The sequence below is a fragment of the Erinaceus europaeus genome, chromosome 2, assembly GCF_950295315.1.
Source record: "Erinaceus europaeus chromosome 2, mEriEur2.1, whole genome shotgun sequence".
NCBI lineage: Eukaryota > Metazoa > Chordata > Mammalia > Eulipotyphla > Erinaceidae > Erinaceus > Erinaceus europaeus.
The window spans coordinates 41154332-41178444 of NC_080163.1; the positions used below are offsets into that span (position 1 = coordinate 41154332).

General features: G+C 42.5%; 1 protein-coding gene across 1 annotated transcript in view; it reads right to left on the minus strand.

The window, feature by feature from the left end:
* Positions 1-24113, minus strand: part of SPOCK1 (SPARC (osteonectin), cwcv and kazal like domains proteoglycan 1) — a 657613-nt gene that overhangs the window by 16212 nt on the left and 617288 nt on the right. Inside the window, exons 7-8 of the mRNA XM_007517572.3 lie at positions 8068-8184; positions 849-1070 (exon numbers count right to left, since the gene is read on the minus strand). Of these exons, the coding sequence (XP_007517634.2) occupies positions 849-1070; positions 8068-8184 (339 nt within the window). The remainder of the gene's footprint in view (positions 1-848; positions 1071-8067; positions 8185-24113) is intronic.

A 24113-nucleotide genomic window follows, 5' to 3' on the forward strand; every position in this document is an offset into this window, starting at 1 on the left:
ATAGCTGCTCAGCACAGTATATTCAGAATGTTGGCATCAAGTCCCATCAATAACCCTGGTGGCAGTAAAAAGTAAAGGTAAAAGGTAGAAAAGCCAGGTGGCTGTGCACATTTTGCAGTGTTCAAGAATCCAGGTTCAAGCTGCTGTCGTCACCCGCAGGGGGAAATTTTCACAAGTGGTGAAGCAGTGCTACAGGTGTCTCTCCTCTATCTCCCCCTTCTTTCTCAATTCCTCTGTCTCTATCCAATAAATAACAAATAAAATATTTTTTAAAAAGGTGGTGATGGCAACACACTGCTGAAAGTAGGACAAATAGAAAAGCTAAATTTAGCCAAACTGAGTTGAGATGCCTTCTGAATCCAGCACCCATGTCCTGAAATATTCTCCAGGAATGTTCCATGGAGGTGTGACAGTCTCCAGATCCAAGCACTTCCCATCAGCCTGACAGCTTCCTGAGGCTCACTGGAGTGACACATATGTGTTCCCTATAGCTGCCAATTGAACCATTATACTTACATTCTCCTAATGTGGCTCCCTGCTCAGGTAATCCCTACTGTAACTTGTGATAAGCTTGAGCCACAAGTGAATCTCTCTACCCAAGTGGGAGTGAACTTTCTGAGCCTCAAATTTAGATTCTGAACTCATAGTATATTTGACTGTATTCTTGAGCATTCTGATAAACCACGCTAAGAGTGAAAATAAATCGGGAGAAAACATCAGGATATTTTTCTAATCATTCACTCCCTAGCTCTGTCTGTCTAATCAGCTTCTTCAATATGTAATCTGTATTTCTTCCATGCCCAGCATGACTGCTGTGAGCTCTCATCCCCACCTCCCTCCTGCCTTACCTCCAGGCTTCTGGAAGCAGTAGCACCACTCATTGTTAGAGAGCTTGCCATCCTTGAAAGAGTCGCAAGAGTTGAAGAGAGGCTTGATGCAGGGCTCATACTTATCCAGGTAGATGGCATTGATCTCTGAGTGGTCAAGCAGGAGGTCATAGTTCATGTCCAATTTATTGAACATCCAGCCCAGGGAGTCCTTGCAGATGGGCAAGATGCTGGTGTCAAATCCTGCAGAGAGGAAGGCATGTGTCACATATAAGTCACTTGTTGTCTCCAAACCTGGTCCCCTCTCTCCCCCCTTTTATTGCTTGCTCCCCTGATTCCTCTTCTAAGAGAAGGTCCAGGACCCAACCCCACTACCTCCTCCCTGAGGTTATTTCCTTTCAAAGGGGACAGTCTCTGCTATACTCTACTAGAATATTTTATTGTTGGTTTTTATTTGATAGGAGAGAGGAGAGGGTGACAAACACCTTCAGTACTGCTTTAATGCTTTTGAAGCTGCCCCCCTGCAGACAGGGACCAGGAGCTTGAACCTGGGTCCTTGTGCATGGTAATGTGTGTGCTCAACTGGGTATGTCCTTGTTGTTGGTTTTTAAATGTAACAACTAAAGTGCCCTAAAACAGAAGTCACGGTTAAAGATACGTTCTAAAGAGAACAGATCCTCAATGCTAATTTATCTGTGATGTAAATATGGGCTTTCATTTACTAGAGTTGCTTAAAACACAGGGTCTGCCTGAAAAGAAGAGTGCCAACATGGTGAGTAAGAATAGTGAAAACTATGTCTTTGAGGAAAAAGTATCAGAAAAACCCAGACAAAAGAAACTATTGTGAAAAGAATAGCACTGAAATGAAACTACAGAACACAATCCAGAAGCACTGATTATATCCCAGAGGACAGTTCAACCCACGCAGTATGAACACTGATGGACAAACAAGTCAGCTACCTGCCTCTGTTCCCCATTCTTTTCCACAATTCCCTCAAGAGATACATAATATGGAATCCAAGTCGGCTCACACAATAATTTCTTTCTTATTTCCCTGGGGGGAGAAGAAATAGTTTTCTTAAAGAATTATTTGTTTCCACAGTAGAGCCAATGCACTCAAATAATATAATACTTTGCTTAACACTGAGAATAGTGAGTCTACAGACGACTAGACCAACCTAGAGAAGGCATGTACTAATTCTAAAACTCATCTTTCCCTGAGGATCAACAGTACAGTCCAGTTTCAAGTTATTTCATGAACTGGATTTCTAGGGCTGGCATTGTTTTACTAAAATAATAAAATGTCACATTCATGTTGCTTAAGGGCCTCTTTAACCTTCTTAAATGATCTCATTGAATCCTTCCAACAGTCCTATGAAATGATGCTTTATCTTATTTTTGATGAAAAAAAAGCAAGCTCAGGGCTTGTGTTAGTTGCTCAAGGATATATAGCTGTGAAGCTGGGAGTCAGATCCCAATTCTGTGCTCTCAGTCTCTCCTTTCCCTTTGGATCACAAGATCCACTCCTTAAACATGCCCAGTTGGCTAGGGTGCCAAGGCTGGGGGTGGGCTACACAAGAGATTGACTTCAATGAAGGGTTGATGTCTCACTTCTGGGGTTCTTTCTGCGAAAAACAGGCATCTGTGAAGCCATTTTAATATGGCAATTACAGAAAAAAAAAATGCATTGCCTCTCCCTTTTGTATTCGGTCAAGGACTTTTTGATTAGGCCCAAAAGTGATTATTTTAAATCACCAAGTAAACAAGTATTTCAGAACTGATAATTGTGGACTTTTACTTAAAGGTTAGAATCAGTTGGTTCTTTTTTCATTCAAGATAACCAGTAACCCAACTATGTAATAGCCAAGAATGGTTTAAGCCTGTTACTACTAATTAGTTCTAGGCACTTATATCATCTTCCTCTTTCTGCTCATAAAAAATCCTAAATTTGTCCCCCTTTGAGGGAGAGGGGTGTAGGATTTTTAACTGAAAACAGTGTACCCTGAATTGTGGCTATTTGATCATAAATACACTTTGCTTTTTTAAAATTGCCTCCAACATTTTAAGGTAGACAATGTGCAGTCATCCAATCTCTCTGTGCCTTACAAAGAGCCCATGCTTAGCTAGGAGGGTATGAGGCCCAGCACAGTGTTGAGGTTTCTCAAATGAGGCCTCGCCAAGAATCTAATCATTTGCTCAATTGCTAAAGCACACACTTTACCATCAGTGAAGGCCCAGGTTCAAGTTTTCAGCCTTACCTTCTGGGGAAAGTTTTATGAGTGGTGGGGAACTGCTGCAGGTGTCTCCCCTTTTCTTTATTTCTCTTTCCCTGTCTTTTACCTTCTATCAAAATCAAAGGAAAAAAAATAAGGAAATAGCTGCCTGGAACAGTGGAATTACTCGGCACCAAATCCCAGCAATAAAAGTGGTAGCAAATAAATAAATAAATAAATTGAATTGAATTGCTGACTTCCATAGGATACACTCCCACTCTAACTGCATAGTTTTTCCAGGTGATGCCCTGGAAGCAGGTGAAGGAAAAACTTCCTTAGCGAAACAGTCACCACTGCCACTTGGAAGACTATACAGTTTGGGGGCTAATGTCCAGGTGTAGGATTATCTGTTGCAATGATCCCTTATCTGGGAAACCCTGCTCTTCATTGTAGGTAGAACTGAGTCCCTCTTTCCACTCGATGCTTCCCCACTTCACTCTGCAGTATCGTAGCCTCTACCCTGTTCTTGAGGAAGATAAGGTCTGTTCTCTGCTGCTTTTTTGATGCCTTGAATAGCCCAAGCAAAATTCAGAGAGGTTTGGGAAATTTTTCTTTGCACCCCTACATTGCTTACCCATCTTTTATTTTATTTTATTTTTCTTTCTTTTTTTTTTTTTATTGTCACCAGGGTAGTGTACCTGTACAATGGATCCACCACTCAGGGTGGCCATTTTTCTTCCTCTTATTTGATAAGACTGAGAGAAACACTTGCAATTCTGATTCACTGCTCATGAAGCTTCCCTCTTATAGGTGGGGAGCAGGGTCTTGAACCAGCATTCTTGGACATGGTAATATCTATGCCTGGTCAGGTGTACTACCACCAGGCCCCTCAGTATCTACACAGTTTAAAGCAGTTTTTACAAAAGATCCTTCACTGTTCAGAAGTCAGTAGAATAAGTACAGCATTTCCTCCTATGAGTTCTCCTAAAACTCTATGCTTCCCCTCACTGTTAATGCCTGTTAATTAAGCCCCTTGAAGACAAGCTCTGTTTCCTTCATAATATCATGTCAGTCAGTTACAGGCACAGGGTAAGTGCTCAATAAAACTTTTTTTGAGAGATGTCTAGCTATTACAAACTGTCCTCTCATATCTGTAAATACTTTCATTTTGAAAGACCCCAACTCACCCTAATAATCCTAACAAAAGAATAAATTAGAATCAGATTATATTGGAAGGCTATTACAATCAATACTGCCTGATAATGGAACTAAAATAGATACACATACCAATGGAATAGTATTGAGAACCTATAAATAACCCCTATACCTATGGATGACTAATTTTTGATAAGGAGTCTTCACAGATTAAATGGAGAAAGAAAAGTCTTTACAACAAATGGTGCTGGGAAAATTGGATTGAAATGAGAAGAAGAATGGAACAGAAACACCACGTATACATAAAAGTCAACTCCAAATGGACCAGAAATATAGATGTTAGGTCACAAACCAACACATACATAGAAGAAAACATTAGTAGAAAACTTCATGATCTATGCTTCAGAAACATCTTTGAAGACTAGAGACCAACTGCAAGGAAAAAGAAAATAAACCACTGTGAATATATCTAACTGAGAAGTTTCTACACAGTAAAAGGAGCCATCACCAAAACAGACTTTCTATTGAATAGATCTTTACATGCAATACATCAGACAAAGAATTAATAACTGAACTATGTAAATAATTCACAGAACCCATACAAAACAAACAAATTCATTGAAAGGGAGCGAAGAAATTGTAGCCAATGATAAATTTGGTGTCAACAACTGAGCTGTAATCCATTAACTCCTCAAATAAAGTAAATAACATAAAATATAAAAAATATAACTACTTTCTTCAAGAAGGGAGACTTTGAAGCATGATATGGATTATTCTTTAAATGAAGGTCTGATTGAACAATCTTGATCATGATGATGTCTTCTGGGACTTCTGAGTAAAGGAAGATAATTTACTCTGACAGTTATAGAATCTTTTATGTAATATGTATCTATTTAACAGGATATTAACATCTTAATATGGGAAAGAAGAGCTTATTGCTGACTGACTACCAGAAGAAGCACTAAGCTGCTTGGACAGTGGTCAAATGATTAAGTCAGAACTGACAAGACAGCTCATTTACAGAGTACAATTGCTTTGTCATGTGAATAATCCATGTAAAAGTCCAGCCCCCACCTTCCTGGGGGAAGCATCTGTGCTATGACATCTTTATATCTGAAAGATTTAACCTCGAGTAGTAAAGCCCCCATGACAACAAAAAATTAAAAACAGATAAAAGAAGATCAAGCCCACTATTGTTTTTTGAACTTTTTTTCTTCTTTTTATTTTTTTCTTTACCAGAACACAGTTCAGCTCTGGATTCTGGTGTTGCAGGGGACTGAACCTGGGAATTTGCAGCCTTGGACATAAGAGTCTCTTTGCATAACCATTATATCTACTCCAGCCTGATAAAGCCCACTATACACCTATTCAGAAGGTTCTAGAAAGGAGACACCTGCTATCTAGGAGTGGAAGGTTGAGCAAAGGGCCCCTTGCTAGTTGTCCCTGAGCATGTGAGGGTTTCATAGTTTCCCCTTCAGAACAGCTAGACTGTCAGGAACATCTCATCCTCCAGAAGCCAAGCTTACTGATGACACACCCAGTTGAGTATCCATTATACATTGTGCAAGGATGAAGGTTTAAGTCCCCAGCACCCAACGGCAGGGAATAGCTTCACAATTAGTGAGGTAATGCTACAGGTATCTTTCCTTTTCTCTCCCCCACAATCTCTCCTTCCCATCACTATTTCTCTCTGCCCCTATTCAATATGTAAAAAAAAAATGTTACAAAAAATCTCTCTCTCTCGTGGCCTTATGGAGTAACCAAGTGTCAGTACTTTACATCCCATAACCACAACTACTTCAAGTTATCAAACCCAAAAGGCTCTTTAGGGACTCAGTTTGCTTCTGACCAAGGGCAGGTCTTCTACAGTCTCCCAAGCCATCTGTATAAGGAGTCTCCCTAGACTGTAGGCTACAAGAAGCAGCCTCCTGCATTTCAATCTGCTCTCTGTTGAAAGGTTGTATAAAAAGCCCAAGGGCCAAGCTGTTCCTGGGGGATGCCTGAAACATTTCTCTATCTGTGAATTATAATTGTCCACAAACTCCCAAAATCCCTCTGGCAGGAGAAGAAAGAAACTAATTTCCTTCCCCTCCTCACAGACACAACCACCAATTGAAGACAGAAACTTCATGATGTACAGACATTTAAAACTGAGAGCTACTACTCCTTGCATGGACAGTGAGATTCTGAGAAGAACAAACTAACCTTCTTTAATGGTAAAACAGTTGTCCCCTACATCACTCTTACCTACTGGTATGTATGACTATTGACAGCAAGAACAGTCTGAAATGAAGGAGATGGTTCTTATTTTGACTTAAAATCTGGAACTCAACAATAAATCTCCATCATTTAATCCAGAAGTATTAACATTCTACCTGAATATGTGTGGAATCAAGAAGGGAGGAAATATTCAATGCTTTTAAAAAAATCAATGTATTTTTACATGCTGACAAAATAATAAAAATGAGGGCCAGGCAGTAGAACATTCAGCTGAGTGCACATATTGCCATGTGAAAAGAATCAGGTTCAAGCCCCCACTCACCACCTGCAGGAGGAAAGCAGGTCTGCAAGAATCTCTTTCCCTCTCTGTCATGTCATCCCCTCCCTTCTTGATTTCTTCTGTCCTAGCAAAAAAAAAAAAAAAAAAAAAAGAAAGAAAAGAAAAGAAAGAAAGAAAGAAAGGAAGAAAGAAAGAGGGCCACCAGGAGCAGTGGATTCATTATGTATTTGCAGAGTCCCAGCAATAACTGTGTTGACAATAAAAACACAACCAAAAACATAAAGGGGGAGCAGGTAGTAATGTATGTGGTAAAATATATAAATTACCATGTACCAGGACATGGCCTCAAGCCTCCTGTCTCCACTTGCGGGGGGGGGGGGGGAGAGGGAGATGTCCCAAGAGGTGGAGCAATGCTGGTGTTTCTCTGTCTCTTTCTGCATATGTCTTCCTATTTGTCTATATCATAATTTAAAACAAATAAAATGTATATACAGAAACTAGCAAAAGTATATGTGCTTGAATAATTGTGCAAGTAAGTCATTTCATACCAATCAGCCATGGCAGGAAGGAGACAACTCCCAAGCACCTGTAAAAGGCTTTTGAATACGGAGAGAGGAGAAATACCTGCATCACAGAGCAACTGCTTGTGAAGCTTCCCCCCATCCTCGAAGGTGGGGACTCAAGGTCTGAACCTGAGTCTTTGTACATAGTAATTTGTGGCCCACAACCCAATCGTGTGTGTGTGTGTGTGTGTGTGTGTGTGTGTGTGTATGGTATGTGTGTGTGTTTTCTATACAGCAAGGGAAAAACATGAAATATACACCATAATATGTTTGTAGTTGTTTAATCAGTAGAGTTATGAATGCTTTGTGTGTGTATATATATTTTTTCATACACTTTTCAAAATGCCTATACTCAGTATATAGTAATGCTGAAATTATACTCAAGTATACATTACATATTCTTGATTATGAGGCATTTATACCTCTTTCATATTTATATTTCTGAAATTGCAATATTTTAGTCAGTGCTCATGCTGTAATGCAATTTCTACGTTTATTTATTTATTTTCCCTTTTGTTGCTTTAGTTGCTGTTTTAGTTATTATTTTTGTTGTTATTGATGTCATCATTGTTGGATAGGAGAGAGAGAAATGGGGAGAGGAGAAGACAGAGGGGGGAGAGAAAGATAGTCACCTGCAGACCTGCTTCACAACCTGTGAAGCAACTCCCTTGCAGGTGGGGAGTTGGGGGCTCAAACCCGGATCCTTATACCGGTCCTTGCGGTAATGCAATTTCTTAATCAAAACAACTAATAGCTGAATAAATGGGACATTTAAAATTAGATGTTTGGCAAGACTGTAGTGGACTTACTGCCTTGGGCTGTGTCGGAGCTGGTGGGCTTGATGACCCTGTTGGCATCCTCATGAAGGGCTCCAAACCAGTCTTTGAGCCGGGAAGCCAAGTTCCTCAATTCCTTGTCTGTACAGGCTAGAAAAAGCAAAGAGAAAGGTCTGTGAGTCCCCAGGTTTTCTCTTACTGTCAACACTCAACCCTCTAAATGCCATGTCACTGACAAAGCCAAAACAAAATGTACCTGTCTCTCCAGCTCCTGCCTTAGACTCTGCCCACCCAAAGATGCTGCTGTGTCAGGTATAGTATGCCAGGGAGACAGCCACAATACCCAGAGCAAGCAGTGTTGCCCATGGAACATGGACTGTCTGCCTCAGAGTCTTGAAAGTGACTGTGAAGGTCTCATAGCTATGCACTCCCCAACACACACACACACACACACACACACTTCCAAGACCCACACAGATCCCTGTTGGCAATTGGATGTGACTTGCAACTGCAGTTTCTTAGAGAAGATCACATTTTCCACTAAGCTCATGCCAGGGAGATTAACACCCATGAAAAGCTAATACTCTTAGGGAGAGGCTGCCTGGGATGCCCAAAGATCCCAGCAGTACAGACTCTATTTTGCTTTAGCCTAAGGTTTACATGTGTAGCTTTTGGCCTAGTTTGCTGGGCTACAACTGGCTTGACTTGCTCACAGGGACAGATAAAAGCTTGCTCTGCACAAGAATCCTTTCTCTTTGCAGCCTACCTATAGCCATCCAGCTCATCTTTTAGGGCATGACAGAATACTTGGAGCAGAGAATACTCCCAAAAGCAAGAAGACAATTCACATGGATGGACAGAGGTGTAGATGGGTGCAGGTAAGAGTCAGGGAATAAATTCCAGAGGAGGGAAAACAGAGCATAGCATCACAGCATGCAGAGGAGGGAGCTGGCTTTCCCTAGCTCCTTCTGGAGCAAAAGGGAGTGAGCACTAGATACCTGCACTGAGGAGTGTTCTTCCTCTGCCAGTGGTCACATAGAAAAGATGGACATTTCAGTGCTATCTAATACAAGTTCCATGAGTCATCCCAGGTGCATCGCTGTCCCATCCCAGGTGCATCGCTGTCCCACATGGCTTGTGGCTGCATATGGGGCAGACAACACAGGCACAGGATATTCACACCATGGGGTGATGGGCTGCCTAGCATTGGGTAGGTCTAACTGTCCACTGTGACTTCCAATGACCTGGAGGTTCTTTGTGATGTGGTAATATCCAAGGTTGTGCCAGGAGGCGTTTAAGGCAGCTTAGACACCTGCATGTCATTGCGCTAACACGCATACTAACATGCTTGTGTGCTCCAACCCAGAGTATCGGGGGGATAGAACATTCACTTTTCTGGTGCTTCCCAGGACAAAGCAGAAGAGGACATTGCTTGTCTTTTGGAGGGGAACCAGATGAGACCTCTATCATCAATCTCATGCTTGAAAGTAGAAAACCAATAGCATCTATTTACTCCCAGTTGTCCTGTGTATACCCTCTATCATCAATGTTCTTGGAGCAGAGAAAATTGCCAAGTCAACTTGCAAAAGAAATGAATCCTCAGTTCACACCACAGGATAAATTAAGTCAGTCATGTTTAACTAAGCCTTGACAGATGCACGGATATAGCTTCAGAAGATAGCTGAGTCTCCCACAGGACCCAGCTAATTTCACAGGCTTTGGATGGCTGATGGAGTCAGGTGCTGGGATCTTGAAAGAGGGAACCTGTCACTTGGGGAGAATTCCAGAAGCAGGACACCATAGCTCAGGTAGAGAGAGAGAAGACACTCAATTACTGGACCCTTGACCCAACCCTCACCGTGTCCTCAACAATAGTCCTGATGAGGATAGTCAGACAATATCTGCCTGGAGCTAGATATGTGCCTGAGGAAAAAATTTAAAAAAACAACAAATCAGCCTGCAGACTCATTTGCTCCAGTTTGGTAACCTAGCCACAGCAGAAAAGGGAAGATGATCATCTTTTACTGCTTATTGTCTCACATAAAAGTATGGTTAAGGACAGATGCATTAAGAAGGGGAGGGGGGCAAAATATACATCCCCACACTCAGATATTTCCTTGGCAAGACTAATTTGGTGGAGGGAAAAACTATGAAACTACATCTATGTGCCATCATTAGGGTTTGCTCCGTGGTAGACTAAGTCTTGTAGTTTCTGGAAAAGTGTGCCTAATAGTCTCCCTATGTCTTCTGGTGAGAGAAGTCAGGCACACAGACTTCAGAGGAAAAGACAGGCGTCTCTTAGAAGAGGATCTGGTTCCCTCTTTTTCTCCATTGTCCCCTTGAATGGTTAAGTGTCAGCTATTCTTTATTCTCTTCATTCTGTTCCCTCCTGCCCTAAACCACAGCCTCAGCACATTTTAAAAATATAAACTTAATATGATGTAAGACATAAACTGAGAGGGGAAAGGGAGAGAGAAAGAGAGATACCATGACATTGCTTATGAAGTTTCACTCCCTGCCCCCTCAGATAGGGACTGAGGGCTTGAACCTGGGTCCTTGTGGATGAAAGCATGTGCACTCAACTAGATGTGGTACCCCCACCCTTTTCAGATACCTTTTTTTCCCTTTCTTTTTTTTCTTCTCTGCTTCCAGAGTTATCACTAGCACTCAGTAACTGTACTATGAATCTACTGCTCCCAGAGGCTATTTTCCCTTTCTTAAAATTTCCTTCTATTTTATTTGATAGATAAGAAAAAAATTGATATGGGGTTGGGGGCCAGGTGGGTTAAGCACACATAGTGTGAAGCACACAGACTGGCATAAGGATCCCAGTTTGAGCCCCCAGCTTCCCAATTGTAGGGGAGTCGCTTCACAAGCAATGAAGCAGGTTTGCGGTGTCTGTCTTTCTCCCCCCCCCCCATCTTCCCCTCCTCTCTCCATTTCTCTCTGTCCTATCCAATAACAATTACATCAATAACAACAACAATAATAAACAAAACAACGGTAAAACAAGGGCAACAAAAGGGAAAAAATATCTTCCAGGAGCAGTGGATTTGTGGTATAGGCACTGAGCCCCAGCAATAACCCTGGAGGCAAAAAAGAAAAGAAATTGATAGGGGAGAGGAATAAGAGAGGAAGAGAAAGACATATACCTGCAGACCTGTTTCACCGCTTGTGAAACATCTTCACTGCTGTTGGGGAAGAGGTGCTCATCCTTGAGCTGGTCCTTGTGCATAGTGCTATGTGCACTTAACTGGAGGTACCACCTCCAGGCCCTGCCCAGATCACTTTTTAACTGCTCTCATTCTCCTACTTATTCCTGCCCAGCAGTTCTTCCTAATTTGCCTTGTCAGTACTGTAGGCAACTCCACATCTTTCTCATATAACTTCAATCAGTTCCAGTATGGCCAGTATGTTGGTAGCATCTCTGAGATGCACTGACTCCCAATCTCTGTTTCCCCTAGTTTTCAGAAAATGACACCACCACCTACCTACAGACAAAACACCGGGAAATATCTTGGACTTCTACAAAAAGGTCCCCACTGCTTGTGTTTACACTGCCTTTATTTCAGTTCACATATCACCATTACCTCCCACCAAAATGTCTGCAAGAGGCTCCTAACTGCTCTCCCATCTGGTTCCTCACATCTCCTCCTCAAATTGCAAGAGTCATATGCCCTTCCATAATGGACATTAGCACTCAGGGAGAGTCTGTATCAGTAGAGATTCTGGATTTACAAATATGAGGTCCTGAGTTCAATCCCTGCCCCACACATGCCAGAGTGCTGTTCTGGCCTATTTAGCTGTCTCTCTTGAAATAAATAATTTTAAACAAGTAAAACTGGCGTGAGACCAACTCACACCCTGCTTCCTCCCTACAGGCAAAGTCAGATTACCTACCATGGCCTGTGGGTTTGTTTTGGGCATCCTCTGGGTTCTATTGTCTCCTCTGTAGCTTCCAGACACCACCCTTGTTTACCCTCACATGTTTTTCTCCTGAAGCAACCTGCTCCTCTTTGCCCTGATGAGATAGTCATTTCTCCATCTGGTCTCTGCTTCAATTTTTTTTTTTGCCATCAGGGTTATTATTACTGGGGCTCATTACCTGCACAACAAACCCACTGTTCCTGGTAGTCATTTGTTTTTTCCTCTTTACTTGAGAGAACAAAGATAATTTGAGAGGTGGAGGAAAGATAGAGAGGGAGAGAGACAGAGAAATACTTGAAGTACTTGATTCACAGCTCTTAAAGCATCCTCTCTGCAGGTAGGGAGCAGGGGCTCCAACCGTGGTCCTTGTGCAAAGTAGTCCATGCTCTTAACCATTTACCACACTTTTGGTTTCCTCATCAGAAGCCACCTCCTCTCTGTCACAGCAGACAAAACACACTCAAATCTGGCTCAACCCTAGGGACCCAGCAGCTTACACAGAGTTTATCACACAGCTGGCTTCTAGCATGAAAACTGCTCTCACTGCATATTTAATAACCGAGTCTCACTCACTAACCCTCTTGATGTTCTCTGTAAACTCCAAATTTGCCCATCTGTAGAGTGGCACATTGAAGCTTAGCCAATAACATCACTGCATGAGATATGAAAAAAGCTCACTGGCATTCAGCAAGGACTGAATAACTTTTGTTCTTCTTCTCATATCCCAACTGTCTGCATAACATATTGAGCTTTTATTGCTAGGTCTTCTTTGAAGCCTGAGGAAATGCTTGTATAGAAAGAACAACATCATTCCTGTTCTTATTTAGTGGATGAGTCAATAGGAATCTAAGAGATTCAGGTTGCAATATATACCTGCTTTCTCCCAGGTGGGTAAGAGGCAGGATGGGAGGGGCTGGCATAACTTCCCCCACTTGTTGTCTCAGTACTTACCAGTTAGGCTGGTATACAGTGTTGTTCAAAATGTGTAGATGGGGCCAGACAGTGGCACACTCTAGTTGAGTGCACAGATTATAATGCACAAGGACCTGGATTCAAGCCCTTGATCCTCACCTGCAGGGGGAAAGCTTCACAAATGGTGAAGCAATGCTACAGGTTTCTCTTTATCCCTATCTCCACCTCCACTCTCTATTTCTATCTCTATCAAATAAATAAAACATTTAAAAATGTATAGAAAACATGGAAGAAGAAACACAATGGTGACAAACTCCCAAAGTTGGATGGTGATCTGGTGGCTTGAGCCAGACTGATCTTGCTGGTCTATTCCTAACAGTGGGACAGGTTTCCTTGGATAGACTGAATCTGTGGGCAGCTAGCACTAACTGAGGTGGCTGAAATACTTAGCCCACACTCTGGGTTGGAAAAAAATAGAATGTTAGACACTCATGTATAAAGGAAGCTCCAGCAACTCCCTGGACTAGAGCCAGGCAGTAGGAGGGAGGTAGAAGTCAGGCTCCTGCCTCTGTAGGCTTTGTTTGCTAGCCTCTGGGCCTTCACCAGGACAGCCTGCAACAAGATATATACCTGCTCGGCCCCTAGAAGCATATGTCACATGGGAAGCCACTGGGGTATCACTAGAGAAAGAGTGGTGCCAGTGTGCATTACTCCAGAATGTGCAAAACACAACTCCCTCCCCCAGCACAGCACACATACACAGAAAGGCCCAGGAAATTTAGAGCTCTCCCAATAGACTTCTCCTGTCTGTTTGGAAAATGTGAACAAAATGCAATAACCAGGTATAAATAAGGTATGTGCATCCTCCACAGATGGTAGAGAGTCCAGGGAAGAGAAGGGGATCACATTATTCACTAGGACACCCACTCACTCCCTCCACTTAAGGCATGGAATTTTATAGGTTGTAAGCAAGAATAGACTGGAATGCAGAGCGTGGTCAAACAAAGTCAGAGTCCATCAGAAATAAGAAGCTAGTGGCAGGAAAAATGACTCACTCACTGGTGCCAATAATATAAGGCAGAAAGCTGCTTCAGGGCTTTGAGGCCTATGGGTGGTGAGAGGAAGGCCACTGCCCTGTTACTGTCTGCACATGGCAGGGTCAGTCAGCCTGGAGCTGCACTGGGGGGAGGCAGACAGGAATAGTCTTCACCGAGTGTCTGCATCCCAGTTCTGCTTGCCTTCCATTGCCCCCACATGACCCCATTTTTACAGCTTCTCTGTCTTCCACCAGTCAAGCCAAGGATGGTGAAGAATTGGCAAGAAAGTTCCCAAACCATGGTTTTGAAGGAACCTGTTGATGACTTCAGGGTCCAGACAACACTTTATAAAGGCCTCTTGGAATAAGACAGAGAAAAGGAGGCAAAGAAATACGTAGACTACCTGCATGTTAGCTGTCAAGCTCAGGTATAAATTACTAAAGTCAGAAGCCCCTTGGAACATACTTAAAATAGATTTCATGGATTCTTCCCACTTGAAGACCCCTAATTTCATCTGCTCTATTTCTAACTTTGGATTCCTGTTTATTAAACAATCTGTCCCACTTTATATCTTACCACCTTTCAGCCACCAAGTTGCAGATGCTACTATGATTCCATCTTGACTTCCCTAGGTAGATGACCTCACCAATGTGTCCCAAAGCCTCACCTCTCCAGAGTCCTACCCCACTAGGGAAATATAGAAACAGGCTGAGGAACAAAAGACTACTCACAGAATTGGAGAAGATCTTTACATACCATACATCAGACAAGAAGCTAATAACCAAAATATATAAAGAGCTCACCAAGCTTAGCAACAACAAAAATGACCCTTTAATCTTATAGACCAGAATTAACCTGTATTGTCATTATCTAAGATACAGTTATTTGTAAATAGCATTAAATGGTATAAGTCATAGTAAGATTTTGTATAGTATAGTAAATCCTAACTATGAGACCTTTCCTAGCTCATAGGATGCTTTAGTTCCATTTCAGGTGGTGCACTTCCTAACAAAGTTACAGAACCTAGATATAGACCAGGGTTCATGAGATAGGGCACGTGCACATGTATCCATAAGTTGAAAGAAAATATATACCTTAAAATAAAAGTGCTTAATAGTCTATAGTGACTCAATAAGCACAGCAAGCAAGTAAAAAGACCTAAAAAAGACACCATAAAATGCTTAATCAAATATTTTCTACTTAGACCTTTATACCATATTCACCTACTTCTTATTTCACTTTCTTCAGTCACTCTAAGCCTAACCCTGTCACATAAAGTAAGGATTATGAAAGCTGGAAAGAGGCCAGCATACTTTAATTATGGTCCTTTTGGTCACTACCTAGCCAACTCATCATCTGGTGCCACAGTCAAGGAATCCTTGGATTCCTATATAGATATGATGGGCTTAGACCTCTAACAGATCCCTCTCTCTATCACTGGTCATCTCCATCATAAACAACAACAAGAGATCCTCATCTGAGTCTCTACAGGACAATACCCTCAGTGTAGAACATCGGTGGTAGAATTTGCCTCATACCCCAAAAGGAGGCTGGGTCAACATACTCTGCCACTAGAGGAAGGCTGGTCCTGAAATGAGTGCAGCCTAGAATGTTCCTAGCTGTAACTATGGAATGAGAGCTCAGAGTTACAAGAATGCAGAAGTTAACACAGACTCCTGAGCTATATATGAATAGATATATGTTCTAGGTCAGATAGATGGGGTTTACAGTTAACAGTATTTATATACTTTTCCCATATTTGGGAGCTTCTTTCTGCCCTGATCCAGATTTCCAGTCCTGTCCTGAACTCTGACACCATCTTCTCAAATAATATTCTTAGCCCACCCACATGTTAGCTGTTGGGCTCAAGCAAAAATCAATAAAGTCATGAGCCCCTTGGAATATACCAAATGTAGAATCCCTACCTCTTCCAACCTGAAGACCCTAAATATCATCTGTTATACTCTTACCTTTAGGTTCCTTATTAAACACTTTGTTCTGATTTACATCTTAATGCTTTTTAGCTATCAGGTTGCAAATACTACCATGACACCTACCTGACTTCCCTGGGCAGACGACCTCACCAATGTGTTCTGGAAACCCACATCACCAGAGCAGTACTTTACTAGGGAAAGATAGAAACAGGCTGGGGGTATAGATTGACCTGTCAATGTGTAGGTCCAGCAGAGAAGTAATTACAGAAGCCAGACCTTCCATTTTCTGCAACCCATAATGACCCTGAGTCCATACTACCAGAGGGATAAAGAATAGGGAAACATTGAATGGAAGGGATGGTATATGGAACTCTGGTGTTGGGGATTCTATGGAATTGTACCCCTCTTGTCCCATCATCTTGTCAGTCATTATTAAATAACTAATAAGAAAAAGGCTGGGGGTATGGATTGACCTGCCACCACCCATTCCCATTGGAGAAGCTACAGAAGCCAGAAATTCCATATTCTGTACCCCAAAAAGAATTTTGGTCTATACACCCATAGGGATAAAGAATAGGGAAGTTTCCAATTAAGGGAATGGGACATAGAACTCTGGTGGTGGGAACTGTATGGAATTATACCCCTATTATCTTATAACTTTGTAAATCATTATTAAATCATGAGTATAAAATTAAAAATAAATAATCAGGGAGTTGGGTGGTAGCAAGGATTCTGGTTTGAGCCCCCGGGTCCCCACCTGCAGGGGAGTCGCTTCATAGGCAATGAACCAGTTCTGCGGATGTCTGTCTTTCTCTCCCTCTTTCTGTATTCCCCTCCCCTCTCCATTTCTCTCTGTCCTATCCAAAAATGATGACATCAATAACAACAAAAATAAAAAAGCAACAAAGGCAACAAAAGGGAATAAATAAATACTTTAAAAAGATTTAAAAATAATCAGAGATAGTAGGAGATGCTAGAACAAGTTGAGTTGGGGACAAAGCACATAGTTTCCTTATTCAAAGTGTAGTGTTAGTATCCAATGCAGTAAGAGACTTAAAATCCTAGTTGGGGGATGGGGTGGGGGATGGCTCAGGGGAGCACACTTGAGTGCCTACATTGCTATGCACCAGGACTGGGGTTCAAGAAGCCAATCCCCTTCAGCCACCAGGTTCCATATGCTACCATGATGCCAACCTGACTTCCCTGTGCAGACAACCTCACAAAATGTGTCCTGGAAGCCCACTTTCCCAGAGCCTTGCCCCACTAGGGAAAGAGAGAGACAGGCTGGGAGTGTGGATTGACCTGTCAGCACCCATGACAGTGGGGAAGCAATTATAGAAGCCAGACCTTCCACCTTCTACATCCCATAATGATCCTGGGTCCATGCTCCCAGAGGAATAAAGAATAGGAAAGCTATCAGGGGAGGGGAAGGGATACATGGTTCTGGTGGTGGGAAATTTTATGGAATTGTACCCCTCTTATCCTATGGTCTTGTTGATATATATATATATATATATATATATATATATATATATATATATATATGAATAAATTTTTAAAAATTCAAATATCCACCACCCAGTTTCATATACTTAAAAAAAAAGAATTGAGTCCTCATATGTAAGGAAGTTTCACAAGCCATGAAGCAATACAACAGTTACCTTTTTTTTTGTATCTCCCTCCCCTCTCTCTCTCTCAATTTCTCTCTGTTCTACCACATAAAAGAAAGGGGAGAAATGGCCACCAGGAACAGTGGCTATGTCTTACAGGCATAGTGTTTAGTGATAACTCTGGTGGCAAAAAATAATAATAAAATACATAAAATAAATCCTAACTGGAACCACGTTTGAACATTCACTTGGGGGTATTTGAGAATGACAAATCTGACACCCAAGCATCACAGGATATCTGTAAACTTCTTCAGGGAACCAATTACTGCTACAATCTTGTATCTCATGAACTCTTTCAAATAAGAAGCCAGAGGAGGAAGACACCCCACCCGTCCCACTAAGCCCCTGTCCTCTCCTAGCCCAGTCTCGCTAATACATAGCTCAGGGCTGTGGCAAAAGCTGATCTAAAAACAATCCAAATGTAACTTCAGTTTTGGTGCCAGGTAATTAAAGATTTGGGCCAGTCTAGAGCCCTCTCTGGAGCAGGCAGGGAGATCTCTCAGATATGGAGCCCTGCTGCTGGCTCTCTCAAACAAATCTCCTACAGCCCTTGTAGGTGCTACTGTGAATAATTACTTAATCAGAGCAGCCCTGGATCAATGCACTCCAAGTGCTTGCAATTAACATCTCCTGTAATCATGCAGCTGAGCCTTCTTCAAGGCAGAGCTTAGGTGCTGGCATAGCCTGGATTGGCACAAACACAAGGGTGGCTACTCAGGCTGCCTCACCTGTGGTTCAGCCTCCCTTCACTGCAAGGGCATCACCATTACTCTTACTCTGCTAGGAATTTTCAGACACATGTGGGCTCCTCTGCTGACAGAGACCCTGGATCTTGCACATAGCAAGTGATGCAATGTGTGAGTGTGTGTGTATGTGTGTTTGTGTTGGGGGGAACAATGTCACAGGCATAAGAAGAGAATGAGTAAGCCACAGTGCCCTTGCAATCATGGCCCCTACTGAAGTGAAAGTCAAAGAAGAGGGGGGTGAGTTAGTTTCACCATCTCAGAAGCCTGTTTTTAAAGACTGATAATTGTGGGACTGAGAGATAGTTTACCCAGCAGAACATAAATCTGACAGTGCTTGAGGTCCTGGGTTTGAGTCCATGGGAGCACCATGGATGGTGAGATAGTGCTGTGATATCTCTGTCTCTCATAAACTTAAGAAGATGACACTTCTTGTTTTAAAATAGGAATAAGGAAGATTCAAGCTCCTAGTCCCCACCTGCAAGGCAGAAGCTTCACAAATATTAAAGGTGTATTTCTCTCTCCCTCAGTTATTTCCCCTGCCCCTCTCAATTTCTATCCATCTTTATACAAAACAAAAATAAAAAGACCCCTAGGGGTGATGAATTCATCATGAAAGTATAACCAGCAATAACTCTGGTATTAAAATAAACAAATAAATGGAATAAGGAGATTTAGAAACATCTTTTGGGGAATGCAGAACAAGAAAGCAGGCTCTAGAGCAGGAGTGGGGAAACTTTTTCTCCCAAGGACAACTTGGATATTTACAACATTTATGCACAATATAAAACTATCAATTAGGAGACCAGGCCATGGCAAACCAAGTTAAGCACACATAGTACTGAGCACAAAGATCTGAGTTTAAGCCTCAGCTCCCTACCTGCAGGGGAGTTTCACAAGCAGTGAAGCAGGTCTGCAGGTGTCTATCTTTCTCTCTCCCTCTCTATCCCCCCCCTTCTTTAAATTTCTCTCTGTCCTATTCAATATAATGGAAAAATGGCCACCAGGAACAATGAGTTTGTAGTGCAGGAACTGAGCCCCAGCAATAATTCTGGAGGCAGAAAATTTTTTTACAAAAGCTATAAAAATTAGCATTTAAGGGCTGGGGAAACAACATAATGATTATATACAAGATTTTTTATGCCAGAGACTCCAAGGTTCCTCAGTCAATCCCCAGAACTACCATAAACTAGAGTAGAGCAGTGCCCAGGGGTGTCTCTCTCTCTCTCTCTCTCTCTCTCTCTGTCTCTCTCTCTCTCAGGAAAATATTTTACAAAAAATTATCACTTACTGTTGCTATGAAAAATAATCCAGGTACATTGGCAGGGCTAAATCAAATTATCTCAAAGGCCATATATGGCTAATGTTCCAGACATTACTCATTTCTGCTCTTTTGGGACATAGTTGAGTGCAGCTATCAGGCCAGCCAATCTCATGAAGCCTGCAGATAGGCACATTTTCCCATCTTTAGTTTTCTTTGTCTGCAGAATGAAGGTGAGAACAGCTTACAATCACAAGGAAATTGAATTCTTAGCACTGGATTTCTGATGGCTCTGACATTGTGGATACAGCAAGGCATGGTGACTCACAGTATGGAAGAGGATAGGATTCAAATTCAAGGATATGGCATGTTGGTATTCTTCGTGTTGGTTTGGCCCCCTTCCCCCTACCTCTGAGAGAAATGGTTTGGTCCTTGCTAGTTTTGTGCCCCTCATTCTCCCCGCCCCATATGCTAAGGACGTGTAGAGTCCCAGCAGCAGCAGCGGAGGAAGAATGATGGGGGAAGCACATGGTGTGGTGATTTGCCCGTTTGTGAATAAAGATTAAACTGCAGCTTCTCAGCCCAGCCGTGTGTCCTCAAGTCTGTCTCTGTATACCAATGTGATGCTGGCCCAGCCAGCTGGAGCCCCCGAATTTAACAACAAATGGCTCCCACGTGGACCTGACCTGCTCATCTGTCAGATAAGTGAAGACAATTTGGATACCTATGTACTATGGCCTTCTCTTCTGCTTGTGAAGAGATCTCCAAAGGCCTCTGCCCTTTATTCACAAGACTGTTTCACTATTTCTGGAACATTTATCTCTGGACCACTCTGTGGTTTTCCAATGCCAGCCCACAGGAGCCAGCTTTCCACCGTGTGGCATGGGGCATTGGGTGCCGGCTCCCTCCACGCTCAGCTGACATGGCAGGGCCATGGGGCAGGGCCGCGGCAGCCTATCCTGGCTGCCACCTCATGGCACCTTGGCCTGTGCCTTCTGCAAGATTGGCCCGCCCGTCCTCATGCTATGAAGTCTGGGCAGATCCCAGACCACCGGGAGACCACGGGCTACCTGCCGAAACTGGGCCCCCTGGCTGAGATCCTCAGCTCAGGTCTGAAGGCAGATGAGCTAGAATACACAGAGATTCGTGCAGAGATCACAACCTGCAATTCCTAGAAGTGGAGCTGCGCAGGAGGTCCCACCTCCAGATGGTGACCCTCCAAGAACAACTAAGACAGTACAGATCTAAATTCGTGTTTAAAATGACATGTCTTCGTAACAAAGGTTTCTCTCCTTGTGTATTAAAGACCATGTTTATGTGTGCCGGGATAGCCTGAGGGTACTTCTTCCTGAGCTAGTGCTCTCTGGCTTGGAGAGAAATCAACTGGAGCTGATCTAGGCTGCTGCGTGGGAGAGGGATCAGGAACTCGTGCTGCACTAACTTCCGCAGGAGATACACTCTGGAACTCTCAGAGCCGGAAAGCAATTTCCAAGTGTCTTTAATCAGAAGAGCAGCTGTTTTTATACTCTCCAAGTAGGGTGGAAACAGGATGTAATATAGAGAGGGTGGAGAGAAAAGTGACTGGTGAAAATAAGAGTATGACAAGGAGGGGGCAGAACAGGCGAGAATCCTATCACTGAACCACCAATGCCCTGGAGGGAGTGCTTTATGTAAATGTAAAAGTGATTTATGTAAATAGACCAAAGCTTTGAATGGGATCAGTAAATCCCTATATAGGCATATGGTTAAGCAGAAGCCAGGGGGAGGTGGCATACTACCCAACATCTCCCCCTTTCTTTTTAACTATTTGCCATAGTATCAGGAGTGCAGGGCACTTTGTGAGGCAGGGAGACTGATAAGAGGCACACCTTTTTTGGGGTTCTACTGTCCCTCCTTGCTCAACCTCTCCGTGGAGAGACAGACTAACAGGATTGACACACCCCTCAGGCTCAAGCCCTTCCAAGCTCAACCATATCCTCACAATTCCCCAACATCTTCCTCTTACTTAATGGCCATATATAACTGGGTCAATGTCTGTAAAAGACTTCATCTCTGTCAGGGGAATAGCAGTGTAGGGGTGAACGGAAACCTGTTGGGAAGAAAGCAGAATGATAGTGTGTAAGTGTCTTCAAAAAGAACTAGCACAAGACAGGGAGGGATAAGTAAGAGTAGCAAGAGACAGAGTGAGCCTGATGGGTGGAGGAGTGGGGGCCTGATAAGCCGAGGGGCTAGAGGGGTGATCTGGCATTGCAAAATCCCAAGTCAGCTGGCGGAAAGTTCTATGAACTGCTACAGTCATTCTTCAAGAAGTCCAGCAGTATAAAAGGAGTGTCCAGCAAGTTCTATAGAAGCATCAGTCCAATGTCAAGGGCCAGGAAATAAATGCCACATGTCTATCTTGATGGAGGAGGACGGCCACTGGAACTTTTCTTCTCTGTAGAGAGTGACCTGGAACTGCCAAAACATGGTGGGCGAAACAGAAGCAGGAAGAGCAGACACCGATGGTTGAGAGAAAGGCAGTAGGAAAGTCTTGTCCTTTGGAGTCTGTGAATCAGGTTCTCCAGATCGCGTCAGGTCACATCATGGGTTTCGGGGGATGGCTGTAATTGTGGGTGATGTCAGAGGTCAGGGGTCCAAGATGGATTTCTGGGGATTCTATATGAGCAGATGCTTCTTTATGCGAAGGCTTGTCATAGCTGTAGTCAATTACTTATGAAAAAACTTTGTAACAAATTAGAAGTTTACTACAATTGATAACTCAATGATTATAATTGGTTTAGGTATCTTTATAATTTCATGTAAAGGTCATCTTATGTGACCTCATGTAGCAGTCTCTATATAGCGTTATCAATTATAGTAAACTTCTAATCTGCTACAAGTTTTGTTTGACAAGTAAGTGAATTTCAGCTGTCAAAGTCTTCACATGAAAAAGCATCTACTCAAATGAAAATTTCTGGAAACCCATTTGGACGCCTGTTCTCTGACATTGCCCACAAGATGGAATGACTACAACACACCCCCGGAAACCAATGATGAGACCTGGCACGACCTGAAGAAACAGATTCACAGACTCCAAAGCTCACTCTTTACAGAAAAGCAGAATTCTGGTGGCTGACATTCCCCATTGAGACAGATATGCAGCATTTCATCCTCTGGCATTTTCTTCTGTGGTCAGCTACTTTGGATTGACACTTCCATCGGACTTACTGGTACACGCTGCTGTGTTTCTCAAAGACTAACTTCAGCCAATTGCCTTGAGACTTTATAGACCATGTCCCTTCGCCTGTAGGCTCTGCCCCAGAGGCAGAAAACTCCCCCTCCTTATTAGGTTATGCCCATAGAGGCATGAAGCGCCCCAAGAGGCAAGAGATGCCCACAGAGGCAGGAAACGCCCTTTGAGGCAAGAGATGCCCCCAGAGGCATGAAGCGTTCCCAGAGGCAAGAAATGCCCTTTCGCCTGCTAGGCCTTGCCCTTTGAGGTAAGAAACGTTCCCCTTGGCATCACACTGGTTATTGCTGCTCGCCTATTTTGTTTTCCATGTCTTATGCCAGTTCTTTTGAAAACGCCTGTACGATATAGGTTTCTGTTCACCCCACAATGGCCATTAGTTAAAAAGAAAGGGGGAATTGTTGGTATGCATGAGACCCCTTCTGTTTCATTTGGTTTAAATTCCCCCTGCTTAACACTATTCTATTTACATAACCACTTCATTCTATTTACATAACCACTGTTAACAAGTACCACCTTCCCTCCAGGGCATTGGTGGTTCAGTGATAGGATTCTCGCTGGCTCTGCCCCCTCCTTGTCACACTTTGATTTTCACCAGTCACTTTTCTCTCCACCCTCTCTATGTTACATCCTGTTTCTACCCTACTTGACAAGTATATATAAAGACAGCATTGTGAGTTTTACTTTACTTTTAGTTTAGCTTAGCTCGTCTTAGATTGTGCTGCGTCCTGCATGAATAAAGAGATACTGCGTACAACCCAGCCATGAGTCCCTGGTCATCTGTTACCCGCCCGTGAAGCTAGCCCAGTGAAAACAACCTAACCCGTCAAAAATGACAATGTGTGTGTTTAAAGTTTGGTAAACAGTAACTTTAAGGTTAAAAATGTAACTTTAAGGCTAAATTCTTACCAGGCAAAGTTAAATGAAAAAGGTTTTCAACGTAATTCTCATAAAGATAAAATTAATTTACATTTAAAGTCTGAGGTAAAAAAATTAGTTAAAAATCAATATATTTTAACCAAGTTGGTCTAAATAAAACCTGCGCACACCTAGGGTGTGTCTCCATCTTGAATGGGTGTAACAAAAGGTTAAATAGACTTGTTGATATGTAAAACTCTCGATTACCTTCTCTATTAGAAATGGTAGATTACACAATGGCTATGCTAATGATTCTCATGCCTGAGGTTTTCTTTCCTTGATTCTTATGTCTACCTTTTCACATTCTATTGTTTAAACTTTAAACAACCTTAAAATCATTCTAAAAAAGACTTCTAATTGTAATAGAGTTATCAATTGTGATAAACTTCTAACCTGCTACAAGTTTGTTTCATAGTAAGTAAATTGCAGCTGTCAAGTCTCTACAGAA